General features: G+C 31.4%; 1 protein-coding gene across 4 annotated transcripts in view; it reads right to left on the reverse strand.

The window, feature by feature from the left end:
* The window catches only part of STAG2 (stromal antigen 2), a 107,496-nt gene that overhangs the window by 22,303 nt on the left and 64,841 nt on the right, over positions 1 to 20,352 (reverse strand). For all 4 annotated transcript variants that reach the window (XM_032475716.1, XM_032475718.1, XM_032475717.1 and 1 more), the window contains exons 11-24: positions 19,602 to 19,700; positions 19,426 to 19,505; positions 15,921 to 16,028; positions 14,867 to 14,978; positions 12,739 to 12,856; positions 12,248 to 12,351; positions 11,116 to 11,208; positions 10,893 to 10,982; positions 9,985 to 10,188; positions 8,584 to 8,654; positions 8,194 to 8,281; positions 8,021 to 8,101; positions 6,140 to 6,232; positions 3,459 to 3,633 (exon numbers count right to left, since the gene is read on the reverse strand). In XM_032475716.1, coding sequence (XP_032331607.1) covers positions 3,459 to 3,633; positions 6,140 to 6,232; positions 8,021 to 8,101; positions 8,194 to 8,281; positions 8,584 to 8,654; positions 9,985 to 10,188; positions 10,893 to 10,982; positions 11,116 to 11,208; positions 12,248 to 12,351; positions 12,739 to 12,856; positions 14,867 to 14,978; positions 15,921 to 16,028; positions 19,426 to 19,505; positions 19,602 to 19,700 — 1,516 coding nt within the window. The remainder of the gene's footprint in view (positions 1 to 3,458; positions 3,634 to 6,139; positions 6,233 to 8,020; positions 8,102 to 8,193; positions 8,282 to 8,583; positions 8,655 to 9,984; positions 10,189 to 10,892; positions 10,983 to 11,115; positions 11,209 to 12,247; positions 12,352 to 12,738; positions 12,857 to 14,866; positions 14,979 to 15,920; positions 16,029 to 19,425; positions 19,506 to 19,601; positions 19,701 to 20,352) is intronic.

The following is a 20,352-nucleotide window of genomic DNA, read 5'->3' on the forward strand; positions in this document are numbered from 1 at the left end:
TACACCTCACCTCAAACCCAAGTTTTATTGACACATACTTCCTTTATACGTATTACATATATTCAGTTTAGACTGACCTAGAAACCATTCTGTCTTTTTAAGATAATTTCAAATATTTCTGTTCTGATCCATTATGTAAGATCTTGATGTTCAGTTATCAAAGGAATAGAATTATTTCCAAATTCATAATCGGGAAAGCCAGACTACAGCCTCCAAGTATTGTTAAAGGATTGTTTCTAATTATTTGATACTGTAAATAAAATTGTGATGAAGACTTTTACATAAAAAGCTAAACTCTGGACCAATTTTACAAATGAAATTACTTATATCAAAAAATATCATGTATAAAATAACAGCTTTTTATAACAAGTATTTCTTTTACTCCATCTCTGATAACCCTTGATAACTGGTAATAAATTAAAACCAAGTTTTGAGAGTAGGAATTTGTTTAGGACAGACCAACCAAAACAAGTGCCTATTCCAGAATGCCAAAGTCTTTTGCTTAGAAACCTAAACCATACTCTTTATTCTTTTAAAAGACTAAGCTAACTTTTTCTTAATGACTCTGTGATTATAATGGATTTCCAAATGATACTATTTCCAATCACTGTGCGGTACTGCTCTCAGGAACTAGAGGTGTACAGACTTAATCCCCCTACAGACTAAATTACCCAGACAGTAAAAGTTTTTTAAGCCTTCACTTCTTATCTAAAATTAGCCACCTTTTCTCTTGTGGGGATTAAAGAATGTTAGAGAAGTACCTAACACAATGGGCCTTTCATAGATGTCAGCTGCCATTACATGCTGTCAGTGCCTCTAGCATTCCCTATTTTACTCTCCCCTTCTAGTCTGATGTGGGTGGGCTAACAAACTAAATAGCCATGGGTCTGTAATACCAAGGGTTAGATGAGTACAAAAAGCAATGGAAACTATCGTATGTTGCTGGTGGGAAAATGAAAGAATAAAATACTTGGGAGACTAATTTGGAAACATGTGGTCAAGTTTAAAATGCATACTTATATAGTGGAATCTGGCAATTCCACTCTTAAGGTATACAGGCACACCTCAGAGATATTGCAGGTTTGATTCCAGACCACCCTAATAAAGGGAATATCACAGTAAGATGAATCACACTAATCCTCTGGTTTCCTAGTTCATATAAAAGTTATGTTTACACTATATTGTAGCCTTACTAAGTATATAATAGCATTATGTCTAAAAAATGTACATATCTTATTAAACACTTTATTGCTAAAAAATGCTAACCATAATCTAAGCTTTCATGTGAGCTGTAGTAGTAGTAATATCAAAGATCACTAATCACAGACAGATTACCATGACAAAGGAAAAAGTAATGAAAAAGTTTGAAATGTAAGAATTACCAAAATTGACTCAGAAACATGAAGTGAACAAATGCCATTGGAAAAATGGCACCAACAAAGTTTCCTGATGCAGAGTTGTCACAAACCTTCAATTTGCAAAAACACAGTATCTGCGAAGTGCAATAAAAATGAGGTATGCCTGTACACTAGAAAAGCATTTGCACATGTGCTCAAGAAGAACATTTTTGTAACATTATTTATAATAGGAGAAAAAATGGAAAAAACCTAAATGTTCATCAATATGAAAATGAATGACGTATGGTTAATTCACATCACATAATACTCAGCAGTCAAGATGAATAAGTTATAATTACATGTCTACACTGACAAATTTTTCAGATGTTAACTCAAAAAAGCAAGATGCAAAATAAAATGTTCAGCATACCATTTATGTGGAAGCTAGCAACAGAAAACCTTTATATTGTTAAAGGATACATACACTACTAGTAAAATAAAATTAAAATGCAAAGGCATGATAAACACCAAATTCAGGATAGCAGTTATGTCTAGGGAAAAAGAATAATGGGACTGGGGAGGGATACAAACAAGGGCTTCTTTTGTATCTATGCTTTATTCCTTTAAAAAATAAATCTGAAACAAATAGAGCAAAATTTGACAAATGCTAATAGTAGGTATGTACAAATGTGTTGTATTTTATACTTTTTCATAGAACTGGAATACATTTCATTTTAAAAGTGTAAATAGAAAAAAAACAAAGTCCAAGGAGATAAGATTGAGGTTAATTCCAAGAAGCTCCCATAAAATTCAGGAGTATTGGCAAGATTCTCATTTCTACTTTCTATGGTCTAAATGAAGTCAAGTTAGTCCCCAACTAACAAAAGGGTCATGGACCAAAACTGATTTATCAGTTTTTGGTATATAACTATGCTTTCCTATAGAAGGTTTAAAAACTCCTACTCATCTTTTAGGATCCAGTTCAGATGTTAGCTTATTTCAATGGTGTTTCAACTCTTACAGACTAGTTAGAACTTCCTCTACATTCCCACAACACTCTGTACATACTCTATTACTTATCAAATTGCATTATAATTACTTGTTTTTAGATAAGTCTTTTCCACCTGAATTGAATTCTTAAAGGAAAAGCTATGTCTCATTTGTTTATATTCATAGCATCTAGTATACTGCCTGCTAACTAACAAATGTCAAATGAATGTTAAAAATGAAGTGTAACTAAAGCAATAGCTGAAAGTGAATGCAATTTCTAAGTACATAAACTTTAAGCACATGGATTTTGACAACTGTTTTGGCTACTTTAGGTTTTTCAATCCTGTTCTGGTTAAGTGTTTAATACTTGAGAATAAAGCTCTTTATTGATAAAGATAAGCTAACAAGGCAAGTCTAGAATTACAGTTAAGACTCTATTTTGGAGTGATGTGTCAGTTTATGTATGGACATACATATATTGATGTTATATATCAAGTTTAACTTCAAATTTAAAACAAACCCAGAAAGAAGTCAACAAATACTACCTGTTTTTCCATGATTTCTTGTTCAAGTAAGGCATCTGTGTATGCAATTAGGGTGTGAAGAATAACTTACAACTAGGCAAGGTTGGTTTGGTTATTTACCTGTGAACATTCTGTACTGCCCAAGACTTTTACAGAAAACCTATGTTATAAAAGTATACAACAAATACATCATTTAAAGAAACACTAATCTGTTCTAATTACTTGAATGCTGATATCAGCAATGATTAAGGGTAAAGGGAAGCAAACTGTATTGAGTACCTACCTTCTACATGCTCAGGCACTGTACTAGTCACTTTGCTCAATTTAATAAACTCATACAGTACCAAAATCTGTAAGGCAGCTACAAATTAGAAAAACCAGCTCACAGCTAGTGAGAAACAAAGATCGGATTCCAAAGCCTATGGTCTGTGGTATCACATTGGCTTTACAATGTTACAAGAACTGAACACAAATTGCATTGGGAAATGTACCCATGTTTCATGTTTTAAGAATAAAGTATCAAATAGTAGTGTAACACTTTACACATTACTTAAATTTGATTTATGATAGATACACAGATTTAACAAAAAGATGGCAATAAAATTACCTGCACTGTTATTGTCATCATCCTGTTCGATGAAGACATGATCCAGAATAAAGCTGAGCAACTCAGACTGCAATGAAGAATCAGGGGTGTAAACTAATGGCTCTAACATGTCACGCCCTCCTGACATAATCTGATGGCTGAAGATCATCAAAATATCACATAGAATTGTGAAGGCCTATTAAAAAAAAAAAAGGAAAGCATACCATAAACCCGTTTCTCACCAACTGCCACAGGTAACTTACATATTTAATGTGGAATACAATCCAACATTCTATATTTTAAACTCTTTATAAAAACCAATGTCTAGTATTTTCCTAAGATTTTAAAGGTAAGGAGTGTAATTTCTGCAACAATAACTCCTGATATTTGCACTGTGATTTACAAACTGCAAAGTAGTTTCACAAATATTCTTTTTTATTGTCACCAACTTTTAAGTGGTTTGTGCAATATATCATTAGAACATGCACACTTGAAAAAAAAAAAAAAAACATGCAGGCAGGACACAATCTCAGGTTTTCTGGCTCCAAATCTCATACTTTACACTATACCACAATGTCTCATGGTATACATTCTCAAATATAAAGTAATATATAAACTTGGAAGACAAAAATTTATACCAAGAAGATAAATTATCTCCTCGAAGATCTCTTAGAAGACAGATCACAAATTCCATGGTACTTTTTAAGTACTCCCATTGTCCATATGAGTGTTGATTAAATAGAAAAAACATAATCAACTATGGGCCTGCTTACTAATCATCAGACAAATCTGATAGTATAATAAACATAAGGCTACAAGTTATATACCTCCAGGAGCTTTATAAAGACTCTGCCAGGAGTTTTAAATAGAGTCAAACACTGGTAAAAATGTCAGAAGATAACTGGAAAAATTTAATTATCTGTGGGGAAGACGTAATGAAAACAAAATTCAGGGGTCATAAAGCTAACAGAATAATTACATAATGGAAGACTACAACTAGAAGGACAGATTATACTATAGACCACAAATTAGATCTTAATAATAGTTTTGCTTTTTTGGAACTAACCACATTTATTTTTTCTCTTTATACTTTTTACCTCTTCTTTTGGTCTCTTCTTCTCATTTCACTACTATAGTAGTAATTTATACCTATCAGGATACTTGAGTTTTCAAAAGCTTTTGCAACATACACAGTAAAGATATAAACATGGTGACATTTACTAATTAGGTTAACTGGCAGGTCTTGTCAGCTGACCAGGGCATATTCCTGGAAGCTATTAGGAACACTAATACTAACAAGCTATTTAATGACCAAATAATTAATCTCCAAGGCCTGAACAACAGATTACATATAAAGGAGATTACACACAATAACCCATAAGGAATTATATGTTAACACTGTAAGAAATAAGGAATACTAAGCTGAATATCTTGGTCGCCTATGAAAATGTATCAAGTAATACTTCATGTATTAAGTTTGGATCAGAAGTTCCAAGTCCTTTACTGTTACACTTCAAAACTACATACTCAAAACTGGAGAGAATTCAGCAATGCAGTAATTATGGCAATATACTTTATTGTTTTGAAAGAAAAGCACACAATTCAGTAACTGGATCTTGGCCATTTAGTATCTTCTAATTTATTTGTGCCCAAGCATATAGTATGGGAGGGACAAAAGGGAGTTGGAAATAATAAGAAAAATGATACTAACAGTGAGGTATTAAATGTAAAAAAATTTTAACAATGAAAATCCAAATGTATTTCATTAAAATTAGTTTGGATATTTTAAAATGAAATAAAGACAAGTGACAAATAAAAGGGTTGAATGTTTTCTTGGTAGCTTTAAGAAGTTAATACACTCTAAATTAAACAGTACCCAACAGAACACAAGCTGCTAAAAAGAGCACTTATGAGAACTACTGTGGCTCTACCCCAATATACAAAGGTTAAGCAGGATAAAATGTTCAAAACCCCTTGAAATCACCACAAGCATTCTCACTGTATCATTAGTAATATTTCTTACAAAATGATTATAAAAACATCTTCCCCACAGAAGCATTCAAAAAGTATGCATCCAAAAAAGCTTAATCCTCTATTAGGGAATTAGAACTAAATAGGCTCTTGGTCTCAGGATCAGAATTCATTTTACAGATGAGAAAACTACCTATTGCACCAGATAACACGGTATTTCCAGAATGAGAAGGCTGGCAGTAATGGAGTCAAGAGGGAATATGGGGTGGGAAGGTAACACTTTGAAGACAGGGAAGTGATTAAAATTTTTATTTCAGACAAAGACCACATAAGAAAAAATAACTTACACAATCAGGATGGGCAGGAATTTCAACATCTGATGATACTCTCAGAGATGACAAAACCAGATGGACCTTTCCTCCCTGAGGCATACTTGTTATACTTGTTGCTTCCAGGAATAACTTATGTAACTGCATACACCTACTTTGTATATTTGGGTCTATTTACCAAGTGGCATGAAGAAACAATAACACAGAGTAACTGTGCTATGAGGGTAATTTGTAATGCTCTGTATGGAATTAATGTTAATCTGGTTTTTGAGCAGGGTCTACATGGATGGATACAAGATATTTCTACTTTGCCCAATTTCAGTATTACTTAAATTTTCTAGGTTAGTTCAGGTATTTGTTCAGAGTATCTTACAAAAATTGCTGTCTATAGTAATTACTAACCTGTTCCTTAACAGTAGTATTCACGTTGGTCAGGTAATGTTGACATATCTGACAGAATACCCTCATCTGTTTCTTTAAACGCAGCAAGTCCTCCTTAAAAAAATTTAACATGAACATTTTAAAATACTGTATTAAAAACTCATTCAGTATTTAAGATGTTTTAAACTAAATAAAACAGCATCATATATTTATATTAACACTGCTTGTGTATTAGATTTAAATTCTTTATTATTTATCAGAAAACAAAAACCATTTTTCCTTAAAATCTCAACAAATTACAGCCTTAAAATTACAAGGTATATTAATGGATAATATCCTGAATGATTTGAGTCCTATAGAATGAGAAAACTTGTATGATTATATATGGCTATCCATCTAAATCCACTACCTCAGAATGCTTAAAAAGTAAAAATGTATGCTCCATCCTCACTTTGTAATTTGAAGGATGGCTAACTAATGAATGGAATAAATTAATTAATAAAAAAAAAGGGAGAGCATTTTCCATTTCAATTGTAAGAGATTGGTTGTGCTTTTTAAAAATAAAGGTATCAAAAAAATTAGTTTTATGGTATTACTCCACTTAAGGAAAAAAAAGTCTTACAAACCTACACTAAAAAGATTCTTTTTCTTGCATTTTTTCCTAAATATTTACCAGTTAACTTAAAATAGGAAACTATTCTATATATAAAGATCATCCACACTAATTTATTTAATGCATTACTTTTGGCCCACCTCTTGATACTGGATGCGAAGCGATAGAATATCAGTACACGTTTGATATATGTAATAGACAAGTTAAATAAAAACAGGTTTAACATGGAGATTGATTTGGTGAAGAAAACTCAAACAAGCTTCAGCATAAATGATTTTGTATTCAATAACCTTTATTTTTACCTTTTTCCCTCTACTAAAAGTATTTTCCCATGTTAACTTTTAACTCAATGCTTCCGATTTAGGTGAGCAATCATATTTGCTAATATGGTCATTATTCCTACCACAAGCTTAATAATGAGTTAAATAAACTTTTTGGGTATTTGACAAGATGTACACTATTTTAACAACAGTACTACAGGTTGCCTTTCAAGGAGGAAATTTGTAGATATAGTAGCATCTTGTGCTTAAAAACCTCAAAAAAATTCTAAAATTATTCTGTGATTTTATATAAATAACAAACTTATTATTCAGAGGATTACTTTTTTAGGAAAATAATTATGAACTAATTCTTTAACTTCCAAAAAATTACTTAATATTTACAAAAATGTGCCTAAACAATATTTAAGGTAACATCTACTACAAGTAGGATGTTTAAGCTTCTAACTTACAAATGAAAAAGGCAATACCATTGAATTCAACTACTAAATACATCAAAGATTACCATTACAGATAAAAATTTTGAAAGTTCTATGAACTCGTAGTTGGCACATTATACTCAACCAGAAAGTGATTTATCATGAATTTGGAATATCAGGAGAGCCTAAATATGAATAATATGATCTCAAAACAATACCAAGGCATAAGATCCAGGGGCAGGTGACTTGTAATCATTAGTTTATGAAACTCAGTACTCTTATATGCATGTTTCTAAGGCTCTTGGTCATAATTTTCAAAAAATCTATATGTACTCAGCACTTTTGAGAATGATTATGAAAATCCATAAATTATGCTTCCTTCAAGTGTGATTTAACTTAAAATCATAAATAAAACATAAATATGTTCTTTCACTGAATATATATCAAACTACAAATAATTGTTTTTAAAATTACACATGCCTCAACAGTAGATTAGCAATAAGCAAGACTTTACTGAAATAATTGGTCCTGGTTTGCTGAAAACAATTAATGGTATTTAATATAACAAAGATACCACTGAACCACCACAAACCTTTGTAGAGCTGCTTTCAGTTATCTTTGCAAGCTGCCAAAGGATTACATAGTGAGTACATTGCAGTGCGTGAATAACAATCTGTAAAAAGAACCAAGAGAATACAGTTAAAATTAAAAAGTCACAGTCTTCAGTCTCAAAGTTAAATACGAAATTTATAAATAAATAAAAACCTGCTCAGGCATGTCTCCATTTTCAATTCCGGTTTTCAATAGTTTATAATTACAGGCAAACAAATCCCACTTTGAAAGATCATGGGCACTGTAAAAAAACAATAAAGTTGTATTAAAAACTTAAGCTTAATCTTATTTGTTTTGGACTTGAGTGTTAACAGAATAATGAATATAGTAAACTTTTTAACATGCACCCACAACAACAAAATGTGTATTTTTTTGAAAGTATGTTAGGATAATTTGTCATTCCCCATTCAAAACATGACTCTTACAAGTACTTTTTTCCCAAAAGCACAAGAAATCCAGCAAAGAATTTCACATTATAACCCAAAATATGCAAGTTGGTTCTGATTTTGCTACAGTTTTGAGAAATCAGAAACTTCAACTTACTTATGAAAAGCAGTGATTCTCTTCAATGTTGACAATACCTGGTATGCATCATCTTCATCAGGTTCTTCGCCCTATGAATATTATACCAAATTAAACATTAATAACCACCAAAGTGGAAAATCTTAGGCTATCACGTTAGTGATACCACCTTGAAAAGAATAACCTAATTAAAAACCACAAGTTAACTTTGTCATTCAATACCTAGACATGGCCAAATTTAAAGCAATATGGCTAGAGTAATGAGTCAACACAGAGTTATTATCAAAGGTACATTATACTCATGAGAGAAAAACTGAACAACATTCTCCCTTTTTCCTTTAAGTAACCTTGACACAAAACTATGAAGACATCTACTCTTTCATGGTAATAAATGAATTAGAACAATAAAGAAAAATATACTAGAGGACAAGCAAGAGATCATAAAAGATAAGACCTAAAGGACAAAATCTACTAAGTAAATGAAACAGTGCTCAAAAAAGATATCAAAACAATCACAATTAATTTGGAAAAAATCCTAGATATGCTAGTCTTTTCTGGGTATCAACTTTCCAATTTAGAGTAACTTTTGAGTTTTTGAAAATTTTATGAGTCTCACTACAAGAAACTTACAAATTAAAAAGAATTCTATCAAACTTGAAGTCTCTCAAAACAATTTTTATATAAAGTAATTAAACTTAATTAACAAACCACTGCTAGACTTTAATTTTTCTAATGAGAATCATATGCAGCCAAAAGTAGAGCCATTAAAAATTTTAACTAAGAAAGTTAAAGAATTGCTTTTACAAATTATAAAACACCATATCATTTTTGCAGCATTAATGACAAAAGTGATATGGAAAAAGCTAAGTGCATTAATTTGAGAATATGACTTTTTACTTTATGCAAATCAATTAAACTATTAAGTATATATTTCCATAAAAGAAAAAAAAGTCACAATAAAAATACAACTGTATTTGAGTACCACACTTAAGCCTCTTTGGAAATACAATAGAACAACGAAACAGTGGCTATAATTTACAAGGCTTTATAATAACAAAGACTATAAATAAACTTCCAAAATATTAAGAAATACCCTACTTTTTGAGGCTACATGACCACAATCTAGCTCTACTTTTCTGTTCCATTAACATCCTGTTCCCTAATAGCCTCTTGTTCAACTAAACCTTGGTAACATCCCAGATCATTTCTTTAAGTAAAAAAGGGGGAGAAAGATGTTAGTTTTGCTTTCACCTTCTCGCAGATTCTTACCACCTTCTATTTTGATGAAAGAGTAATAGTATCATGATTAATCACAGAATAAAAAGTCTGAAGGTCTTTTCACATACTGCTGGAACTATCCCTAAAACTTATCCACTTGGTTATGAGGGAGTAGGGGGTTGACAAAATACTTGAAATGTATACCTCTTGCAGAAAATCTTCAAGAAGTCGGTTAAATTTATCTGCCAACTCATCTATCAGCTGACTTCTTGAAATATCTACTCTGTTGAAAATTGTGAACTCTTCATTACAGAGTGCATGATAAGTTTTAGAACATGCTTCCAAAACATCTGTATCTGTGTGCTTCTCTACAATATTCCGGATCTGTCGTAATAAGGCATCCAAATGCTGCAAAATCAAAGTTTTCTTCATTAAAACTAAGATATGTATGATTGGCATAAAAATGTCTATGAAACTAGGGTGAAAAGCTTCAAACATAGTAACTCTACAACCACTAGGGCATACATTTTAAGTTTTTCTTGTCACAGTAAATACACTGACCTACCCATATTTATTTCCCCAGATTTAACAAGAATATTACCTATCTCATAGGGCTTTGGGTGAGACGTTAATACATAGAAACACATTTTCCTAGAACATAGTAAATGTGCTTAATGGATATTAGCTGTTTTCATTTTGCAATTGTTATTATCCAGTTATGCACCCTCAATCTCCAAAAATGATCAGTGATATAGTGACATAATGGCTAGGAATGAAAGTATGGCTGTGGGCTTGAATCAAAGGGAAGCCTCATTAGTACCATTCTCTAAATCCAACTTACCTAAAATATGTAAGGCATACAAGATATAGGTTTCATTTCACATTAAAAGTTATAAAAACATATTTCAAAAAACATACACAAGAAATATGATGGGATGAACTAAATTGACAATTCTTCTTCAAGGTTCTTTTTTTTCCTTTTTTTTTCTTCTAGTGGAGGTACTGGTGATTGAACCTATGACCTTGTGCATGCTAAGCATGTACTCTACCACTGAGCTATTTATTACCCTCCTCTACTTCTTCAAGGTTTTTATACCCAGAACACACCATACCTTTTCTAATCGTCCAGTGGTATATATTTCCAAATCAAAGTATTGCGGCAATTGCAACAAATTAGTCACCTTTTCTGCATCTACAGAGTACTTTGAAATAAAAAAAAAAATCATGTCAAAAACATCACAATGATGGTAAGTAAATATGATAAAATCCTGTGTGGCACTTCCAAAGAAACCTTGTAATATCTTAGTAACACTCTTGGTATTGACACAAACTTACTTTAGCTAATAACTGAGGAAGGGCCACAGCAAAAAGTTCAGTGATTTTTGTCCTGTCATCCAACTGGGTCTTCTTCTCCTTTGCTGTCAGCACCTAAAGTAACACAAGAAAGTTTCTAAGCAGTATTTATTAATAAGCCCATTAACACTTTAGGTGCTCAAGATTAAGTTAGGCTATACAAAACAAGTAATAAAATGACATTTTAAATGATACAAAAATTTCTACTGTAAAACTTGAAATCCAGCAGTGACAGAGTAACCTGCACATTACTTAAAAAAATAATAATAACAAAAACACTTTGAATAGTTAAAATAGTTCTAGAGGCAAAATCAATACCCAATTAGATTAACCAACTTTACCTTTGGATGAAAGAAGAGGTAGTTAGGAATAGGAAATGTAGCTTAGGAGCTTATGTAATAATGGGACTGAATAACATTTAGCCTACTATAAGCTGGGCCATGATCCATGGGTTATGAATTCAACATAGTAATAGGTTACTACCAGCCATCAGAAAAATAAGGGAAAGAAACACAGAAAGAAAACAGAATGCATCATATAGTTTCCATATTGTTGATAAAATTCTGTTTCAGTTATACACAAATACATATATATAGATGTGTACTAGGTCACAATATAAAACTATTTTTGTGCTTCGCAATCAAAGTTTGAATGCCTGTGCAACTGTCGGCCTACAATACAAAATATATGTGAACTTTGCAATGATGCATTAAAATCTAATTCCAGGAAATAGGAACTTCCCCCATTTTAATGAATAATTATCCTATTTTTACTTCCAACTTTTATTTTTAAAAAAGAAAGCAAATCTATAAGTAAACTAAAACAGACGAACACACCATTCTAAAATGGTGCACCACATTCAGTCTTGAAGGCAGGGACTGTCAATCATTGTATCTCCTACAGTTTACTAACAAAGTATCTTATGGAAGAAACTCAATTTCACAAATTGCTAATGCTTTAAAATTTACTTCTAACATATATTTGTAAGCAAAGATCATCTGAAAAACAAAATTTAAGATTCAAAATTTGGTTAAATGGTTACAAGTAAGAAATTTTTAAAAGATGTTGAAAAATGAGAAGTGTAATTTAGAATACTGAAAATACGTTGGCATACCCTTTTTCCTGTCCCTCTCCCCACAGGAGGATGGCATTCAGCTGCTTGTCTAATGGTACAAAGCATTATTTCAATCAGAGCACTCTCTTGTCTGTCTGTTAGAGCTGGAAAAAAAAAAATCAGAAAGAGATGGTTAACCTATTTCTTTTCCCTATATGCCACTTATAATTATTACATAACAGTTCCTTCTGCCTGTGACAGAATCTGACCTAATGTACCAAAGAAAACCCCATTACTATATCACAGAACGGATCAGAACAAGTTAAACCTTCCTAAATGTTACAAATCTGTACACCATTGCTCCACAGTTTGCAAAATGAAAATATAAACAGACACAAAAAATAAAATACAATAGAACAAAATAAAGAATATTGACCACAATCACATCTTTCTACATAGCATAATATCCATGTGAATAATTGTGAAACAATTGTAAACCTATTTTCAAAATTATCAAGACAACAAAAATACCGTTAATTAAACATCCTTACCTTCCTCTCCACTAAGTGGCTCCTCCAGCAACAAGCTATTCATACATTCCCAGTCTTTCAGCAGCTCAGTAGCACAGTCCCACATGCTATCCACAAGGTACGCTGCATGCTCATGTAACTAGAATTTAAAAAGAGCAATGTGCTCTTAGACAAACAGCATACTAGCCTTAATTAAAAGAATGGAAGCTTTGTTGGCACCATGTACAAACTCAAACAGCAATCTGTTTTTTGAGGTCAAATGGAAGAAAGGACAGAGAAAAAACTCCCTTAGCTTGCTGTGTATAAGTAAACCTTATTAGGCAGTAACCTTTCTCAAAATAATCATTAAATCATAAACTTGAAAATTGTTTTTTGAAAAGATTATATGCATGCATATTTAGTACCTATTTAGACTCAATACAGTCATCCCTTTGTATAGGGAAGGGGGATTGGTTCTAGGACCCCCTTTAGATTTTCCAAAGATGCTCAAGTTCCTTATATAAAATGGTGTAGTATTTGCATATAACCTATGCACATCTTTTCACATATTTTAAATTATCTCTAGATAAAATACCTAATACAATGTAAATGCTATATAAATAGTTACCAGTACACAGCAAATTCGAGTTTTGCTTGATGACTTTTTTTAAAAAAAAATTTCCAATCCACGATTGGTTGAATCCCCAGATGCAAAACCCATGGATATGGAGGGCTGACTGTATTACATGAATTAACTACTCTTGATTATAAAATATACTATGAATTTATTATAATTGGGAGTGATATGGTTACTTAAAACATAAAATACATGTTTACTTATCAATTCAACATATAAGCAAATCATTTCTCTTCATTCTGTGAAGCTTAAAAAGGCCCTAGAGCTTCCCAACTCACTTTAGTGGAGAAACATTACCATAATACCAAAACCTGTGAAAGACATTGCAATTAAATAAATATATACATACACACATACATACCAACACCCTGCATAAACATAGAGGAAGTATTCTCAAAAAGATTAGCAAACTGAAACCAGCAATATACAAAAAGGATAACAGATCATGACTAAGTAGGGGTTATTCTAGGAATGCAAGGTTGGTTCAACATTTGAAAAATTAATCAACATAATTCATCACAGTAGCATAATGAAAGACAAAATAATCATCTCAAGGGAAGAAGAAAAAGCATTGGACAGAATTTAACATCCATTCATGATAAAACTTCTCAGCAAAAGAAGGGGTGGAAGGAAAGAACCTCAATACAATAAGCGGATACACAACACCTATAACTAACAACATAATTAATGTTGAAATATTAGATGCTTTCCCCTAAGAGCAGAAACAATCCAAAGATATCCACTCTCACCATTCTACTGGATGTCCTAGCCAGTACAATAAGGCTGGGAAAAATGGCATAAATGTAAGAAAGGAAGAAATAAAATTATCATTATTTGCAAATGACTTGATTGTATACTACAGAAAATCCTAACAATATTATTTAAAACTTATTAAAATAACTGAATTCACCAAAATTTCAAGTAAGAGGTCAATATGCAAAACCAAATTGTATTTCTATATAGGGAAACAATTAGAAAATTTAATTAAAAGGCCCTAACACTGATTAAATAATACACAAACAACAAAAATATATGATAGGCCCTCTCAAATCCTGGTTAACAGGTAAGTAGGTTGTCAACCTGAGGGAAATGTAAAAAAGCTGATGTTAAATGTAAATCTGTATCTACAATAACAGTAATAATCACAGGTACCAAATATTGAGAACTAACAAAATGCTGGGTCTGTGTTAATAGTTTATGGATTATCTCAGTATTTCCTAAGAAATTATTAACCATATTTTTACAAGAAAAGATTAAGTAACTGAATCAAGATTATACAAACAAGAAGTAGAGGAGCCCAATTGGTAATCAGGTCTTTCTGACTCCAAAATTCATACTCTTAGCACTACATATAAATCATACTATTCATATCTTACTAAAGTAGAAAAAAAAATTTTTTTTGGTGTGGTATTGGTAGAACTCTATTCTATCTAACACTTGCTGTGATGTTCGGAAGATTTTAAAATTCACATCATTTAACCGCATCTCCAAATTGTTTTGAACTTAAGTATAAAATGAACAACATCAACTAACCTCACTTTCCAGAAAGAAAAAAACCAATGTCTTAACAAGGTTGGCATTTGGGCCTTGTCGTCCCCTTCTTTTCATCATTCCATCCTCCTCTGGGTCTCGACGACTGAAGAGCCTATGATCAATGCAAAATATTTACTTTTAAAACAAAGCAAAACAAAATTCCTTATTAAAAAAACTGTCTGGATTCCATACTTAACAAAGGAGTAAATGGGAGGAGTAAATGGGAGTAAATTGTCCAACATTATACCCAAGTAAATAACTGCTATAAACCTTTTTCATTTCACATTTGATGGTACTCCTAAATCCTCTTAAATTAACTTCTCAAGTTAATGGCACTGCATTCTGAATTATTTCTTTTTCAAAATCTTACTGTATTTCACACAACCATTTCTTTTCATAAAAGTATCACAATGACTAACCTATACCACTTATGCACATAAATCCATGGTAAATATTCTTCTCTTTAAAAATAAAATGTTTTCCTTCTATCCTTCTTGCACCAATTATTCCAAAGTCTGAACTTAGTGGTCTCTTTCTATGGACAACATGGTCATTTTCCCCTTATAAACAGCAACAAAGTTATCGCTGTGTCACAATGAATAGAACAGTAGTGTAAATGTTTTATATCATTTACTCTAATAAATGCTTCACCCAAATGGTCATTTTATAAAATTTTTCAAAAATATAGTTTAGTCCATGTGTTCAAATTGTTCTCTTTAAAATCCTCGATAACATTTGCTGAATATTTTCGGTGATCAGATATTCACACTGCTATCTATACTACCTAATCTGAGGTGTTTGTTACACAGCAACATAAAAGTAAAAGAGATTAAAGGGTTCTTGCGGTTCTTATACCAAACTGTTATCAAGTACTTGAAATAAAACCTTTTAGTATTTTCAAAATACTTTTTTTTGCAAAGCAAAAATAGGCTTATGACCTGTACTGAATAATTTTCAATTAAGTTATATTTATATAGTTTTAATATAAATTATAACACAAATTACTATCATTAAAGTATACTTTAGAAAATGTACAACAGAAATATAGATTTACTTTTTGTAGAGAAATTCTCCAGCTGCTACTGCTACTGGTCGATGAGCTGAATAAACCAGATGATAGACATTTTCACAATCTTCTGCAGTAAGAACTTCTTCACTACTCCTAAAAAGAAATAAGTAATAGCAGTTTTTAAAATGTAATTTTCAGCATACTGAGTACAAAAACTCATACATTAAAAAATAGTACATTTCCACTAACTTGACTTTAAAAGAAACACTTCTTCTTAAAAACTTGTTTTAAGAAGAAATCAACCTTATTTGATTATTATCTATCAGTAAAAGCTTGCCCTTACAAAAGAGCTGAGTATTTTGTTAACATCTAAGATCAATGGGAGATAAAATTAGAGGGAATACTGAATATAAAGAATATATGCTGAAGAGAAATAACAATAAGATAAGTATATTAAAGGGAAACGAAGACAAAATAATATAAACTAACATAGAAAATAAAGTGGTGGCACGCTAAGCACTTAAGAGTTAATAATCAGAGAGAATACTCTGCATGTATTTCATAGAAATAGTAAGAGACAATATTTCAACATTAAAATATAATAACACCCCAGCCATCACACAATGATAAAGAATAATACTTCATTTGCCATGTACAAAACACCATATAAGGCAATGCAAATGGATTTTTCCAAATAACTAAAATTTAAGTGCCAAAGACCTTTAATTACAATCTATCACTGGAAAAATCTTACTAAAATGTAGTGCTCATTTTCCTGATCTCATTTCAAAAGAATAAAATAAACCTAACAAAATCTTCTTGGTAAATCAAAGTCATTATTAGGCCCATCAACCACAGTACCCCAGGATAAACCTTGTTGGGTTCTTCCTTTGTAGACTCTGCATTCAAAGTCCTGTCCTCTGGCCCCACTTTCCCTCCTAATATGTTTTTAGCCTGTGAGATAAACAATCTAGGTTTTTACCATTATATGTAAATTAAGAACCACAGGACCACCATCAGAGAAAAAAGCCTAAGTATATTCTAGACGGTTAGTTAAGGAGTTCAGATCCTTTTTGGTTTTCTGCCATGCACAAGGTTTCTACAAGTCTCATATCTAAGGAAATATTATTTCTTTTTGAGAGAAACAAAACCAAAATATTAGAAGTTTCAAAAGCACTTTGATTTAAATTAACTCTATGTATAATACTGAATTGTTTTCTGAAAAACCACTTATATAGTTTTATAATTATAGTAAATGTGTTCACTCATTATAACCGATAAGGAATGTTCCTGACAAGTTTCAGTTATTAGGTATATACATGACTGATCAGCAAAAATGCCTTATTACCCCTCATTAAAATACCAGAAAACAAACAAAAGATGTCCACAGGGTATTATAGAGGAAGAGGGGAGAAGCCACAGAAAAATCGATAGAGTACCATTATTTTCTTATTTATTACAGGATTCTTTCAGTATTTTTATAACATTGGCATATAATAATTAGTAATTTTTAAACCCAGTTTAAAATTAAATAAAAATGCAATAGTTCAAACTGCTCAAAATCCTCCTAGTTAAGCAAATTCTCAGAAAATGTCAGTGTCTAGAGCTGCTTTCTTTATAATGACTGCAAATGTAATCCATTTAATACAAATGGAGTTAACAACCGCCATCTCACAGGGCTGATACATTAAATGAGATAACCCATACTAGGTGCTTGTATTATTTATTACTGTATATGTTAATTTAATTCTTCCTCTATTAATAATCATCTAGGATATTTCCAAAATCCTATTGCAAACAGTGCTATGTTAGAGAATGTGAGCATTTTAAATTTTGAATAGATATTGTCAAGCTTCTCTCCAAAGAGGTTACACCAATTTATAGTCCCATTGATAATGTATAAGGGCCCGTTTTTGCATAGCCTCAAAAATGTAGTATATTACCAAACACTTTTGTATCTTTGTCAAGATACAGACAAAAAATTCTCACTTTAATATACGTGTCTCTAAGTGTGGCTAAGCATCTTTTCATATGTTTAAATTTTTATTTTCTTTTCTGTCAATGATCTGGTTCCTAACTTTAGACTCTTCCTGTTGGGTTTCTGTTCCTTTTATTGATTTATTGAAAGTGACTCCTATGATGCAAATATTTTGCCCACTCTGTCATTTCTTTTCCGAGTTTATGATATTTTATGTCATATATACATTTTTAGTTTTTTATGTAGTTAAAACTCAATAATTTTTTTAATGTCTGGGTTTTATGTCATGCTCAGAAAGATCTTGCTGAATATACATATAAAATTAAAATGTTTAAATCTTCCCTAAGTTTTCATCTAGCACTTTAATGGTTTATTTACATTTAAACATTTCATCCATCTGAAAATTATTTCTGTATTAGGAGTGAAACAGGAATCCAGTTTAATTTCCCCCCAAAGAGAACCTAGTTATCACAAAACCAATTATTTTCTGATAAGAAACCACCCTTACCCTATACTAGGTTCCTGGATGCATTTATGTTTGTCTCTAGTCTTTATTCTGTGCCACAGATTTCTGTCTATTCTCACACCAGTAACAAAATTTTAAAGTTACTATGGTTTTAAAATATGACTTAAAATCATACTGGGCAGTCGTCTCATAAGGTTTTAACAGAATTTTGCCAGATACTTTTACATGATGAATTTTCCATGAACATCAGAATTAGCATGCTATGATTTTTTAAAAATACCCTTTGCAATTATTATTTGGATCACATTAACAACCTAAATGTCCACTGATGGATGGCTGAATAAATAAAATGTGGTATACACATACAATGGAATATAATGAAATATACTGAGTCTCAAAAGGAATGAAATTCTGATATGTTACCACATGAACTCTGAAGACATTATGCTAAGTGAAATAAGCTTGATATAAAAGGACAAATGGTGTATAATTTCACTCATATGAGGTACCTAAACTCAGAGATAAAAAGTAGAAGAGTGGTCACCAGGGTTTGGGAGGAGACAAGAATGGGATTTAGTGTTTAACAGCTACAGAGTATCAGTATGAGATGATAAAAAAAAGTTCTGGAGATGGATAATGGTGATGGCTGCACAGAAATATGAATGTACTTAATGTCACTGAGCTGTACACTTAAATATGTTTTTAAAAAGGAAAAAAGTGAATTGCATCACTCCTACATTTTAGAATGTTTTAAATTCAGATTGTTTATAGAGACGTTTCAGCAAAGTGTGACAAGTTTCTAAAAGTGTGACAAAATATGAGCATATTTAATACACTCATGTTTAACTTTATTTCAAGAGCATCTGAAGACAGTAAAATTGAAAGGAAACCGGCCAAGAGAACAAGAACACATGAATTCGTAGCTCAGTTAGAATTTTCTAGTCCAATGGTTCTCGCTTCCTGTTTTCTCAACTTTACATGAGAAAATTAAACTTCTAGCTGTAAAACCCCAAGTTATTAAAATTTAGATCTAGATAAATTTAAACCAAGTACTCTAATGTATCATTTAGATATCTGGACATCGACAATGTGCAGTAAATACTTACTGTAAAACAAGAGTGAGTAATTTTATTGCTTGTACTGCAACATCATATTCTTTGTCAAGGGTCATAGACACAATTCTATCCTAAGGACAAAAAAATTAAAATATTTTTAAAGGGAAAACAAGAGAAAAATATTTTCAAATAATAGGTAATTTTTAAATACTTAAAGTAGTACTAACCTTGAACCGACTGGTAAATAGCTCCAGTTTGGAATTAAGCTCTTTGTTATAATAAAGCCCTTGTAGAGCAGTGAGGCATTTGAGTCTTACCTCACCTTGCTGAATGAAACGAGAGGAGAAAATGCATTAAAACCTTGCATATTTCCAATCCGAACACTTAAGATACATACAATATTTTCTACTTTATATATGTTCTATACAATAGCATCTCTTCAAAAACTCTCATCTTTGATAGTGCAAAAATAGGAATCAACACATACATTTAAGACTAAATATCTTTGGGATTACTATTTCTGTAGGTCAAATGAAAATTTTTTGAAAACTTGTTCAGAGCAATACTATTATGAAAGATGACAGTAGCTTATTTCACAGTAAGTTTTCCTTTACAATAAATAATATTTATAAGGGAAACATACAAATAACTTCAAGGCTAGTGTGAAGAGTCAGCCTAAGAGAAAGGTAGATTAATTTTTTAAATTTTTTTTAAATTAGAGGCCAAGTTGTAACTTATACTCTGGCTAAGATAGACATTATCAAGAGAATAAAAATTGAAGAAATTTTTAAAAATACATAGCACTTACATATTAACAGAGTAAGAACTCTTCTCTAAGAAATGCCTTACCACCACCACCACCACCTACATGATTCTAATGTTTCAGTACAAAAATTGATTCAAGGCTGAAGGCTAAATCAGTAGCAAAGATTCAAAAATCCAGGGGACTTTATGTGATAGAGACCATACCTTCATGAG

Source organism: Camelus ferus, chromosome X (genome assembly GCF_009834535.1).
Source record: "Camelus ferus isolate YT-003-E chromosome X, BCGSAC_Cfer_1.0, whole genome shotgun sequence".
Taxonomy (NCBI): Eukaryota; Metazoa; Chordata; class Mammalia; order Artiodactyla; family Camelidae; genus Camelus; species Camelus ferus.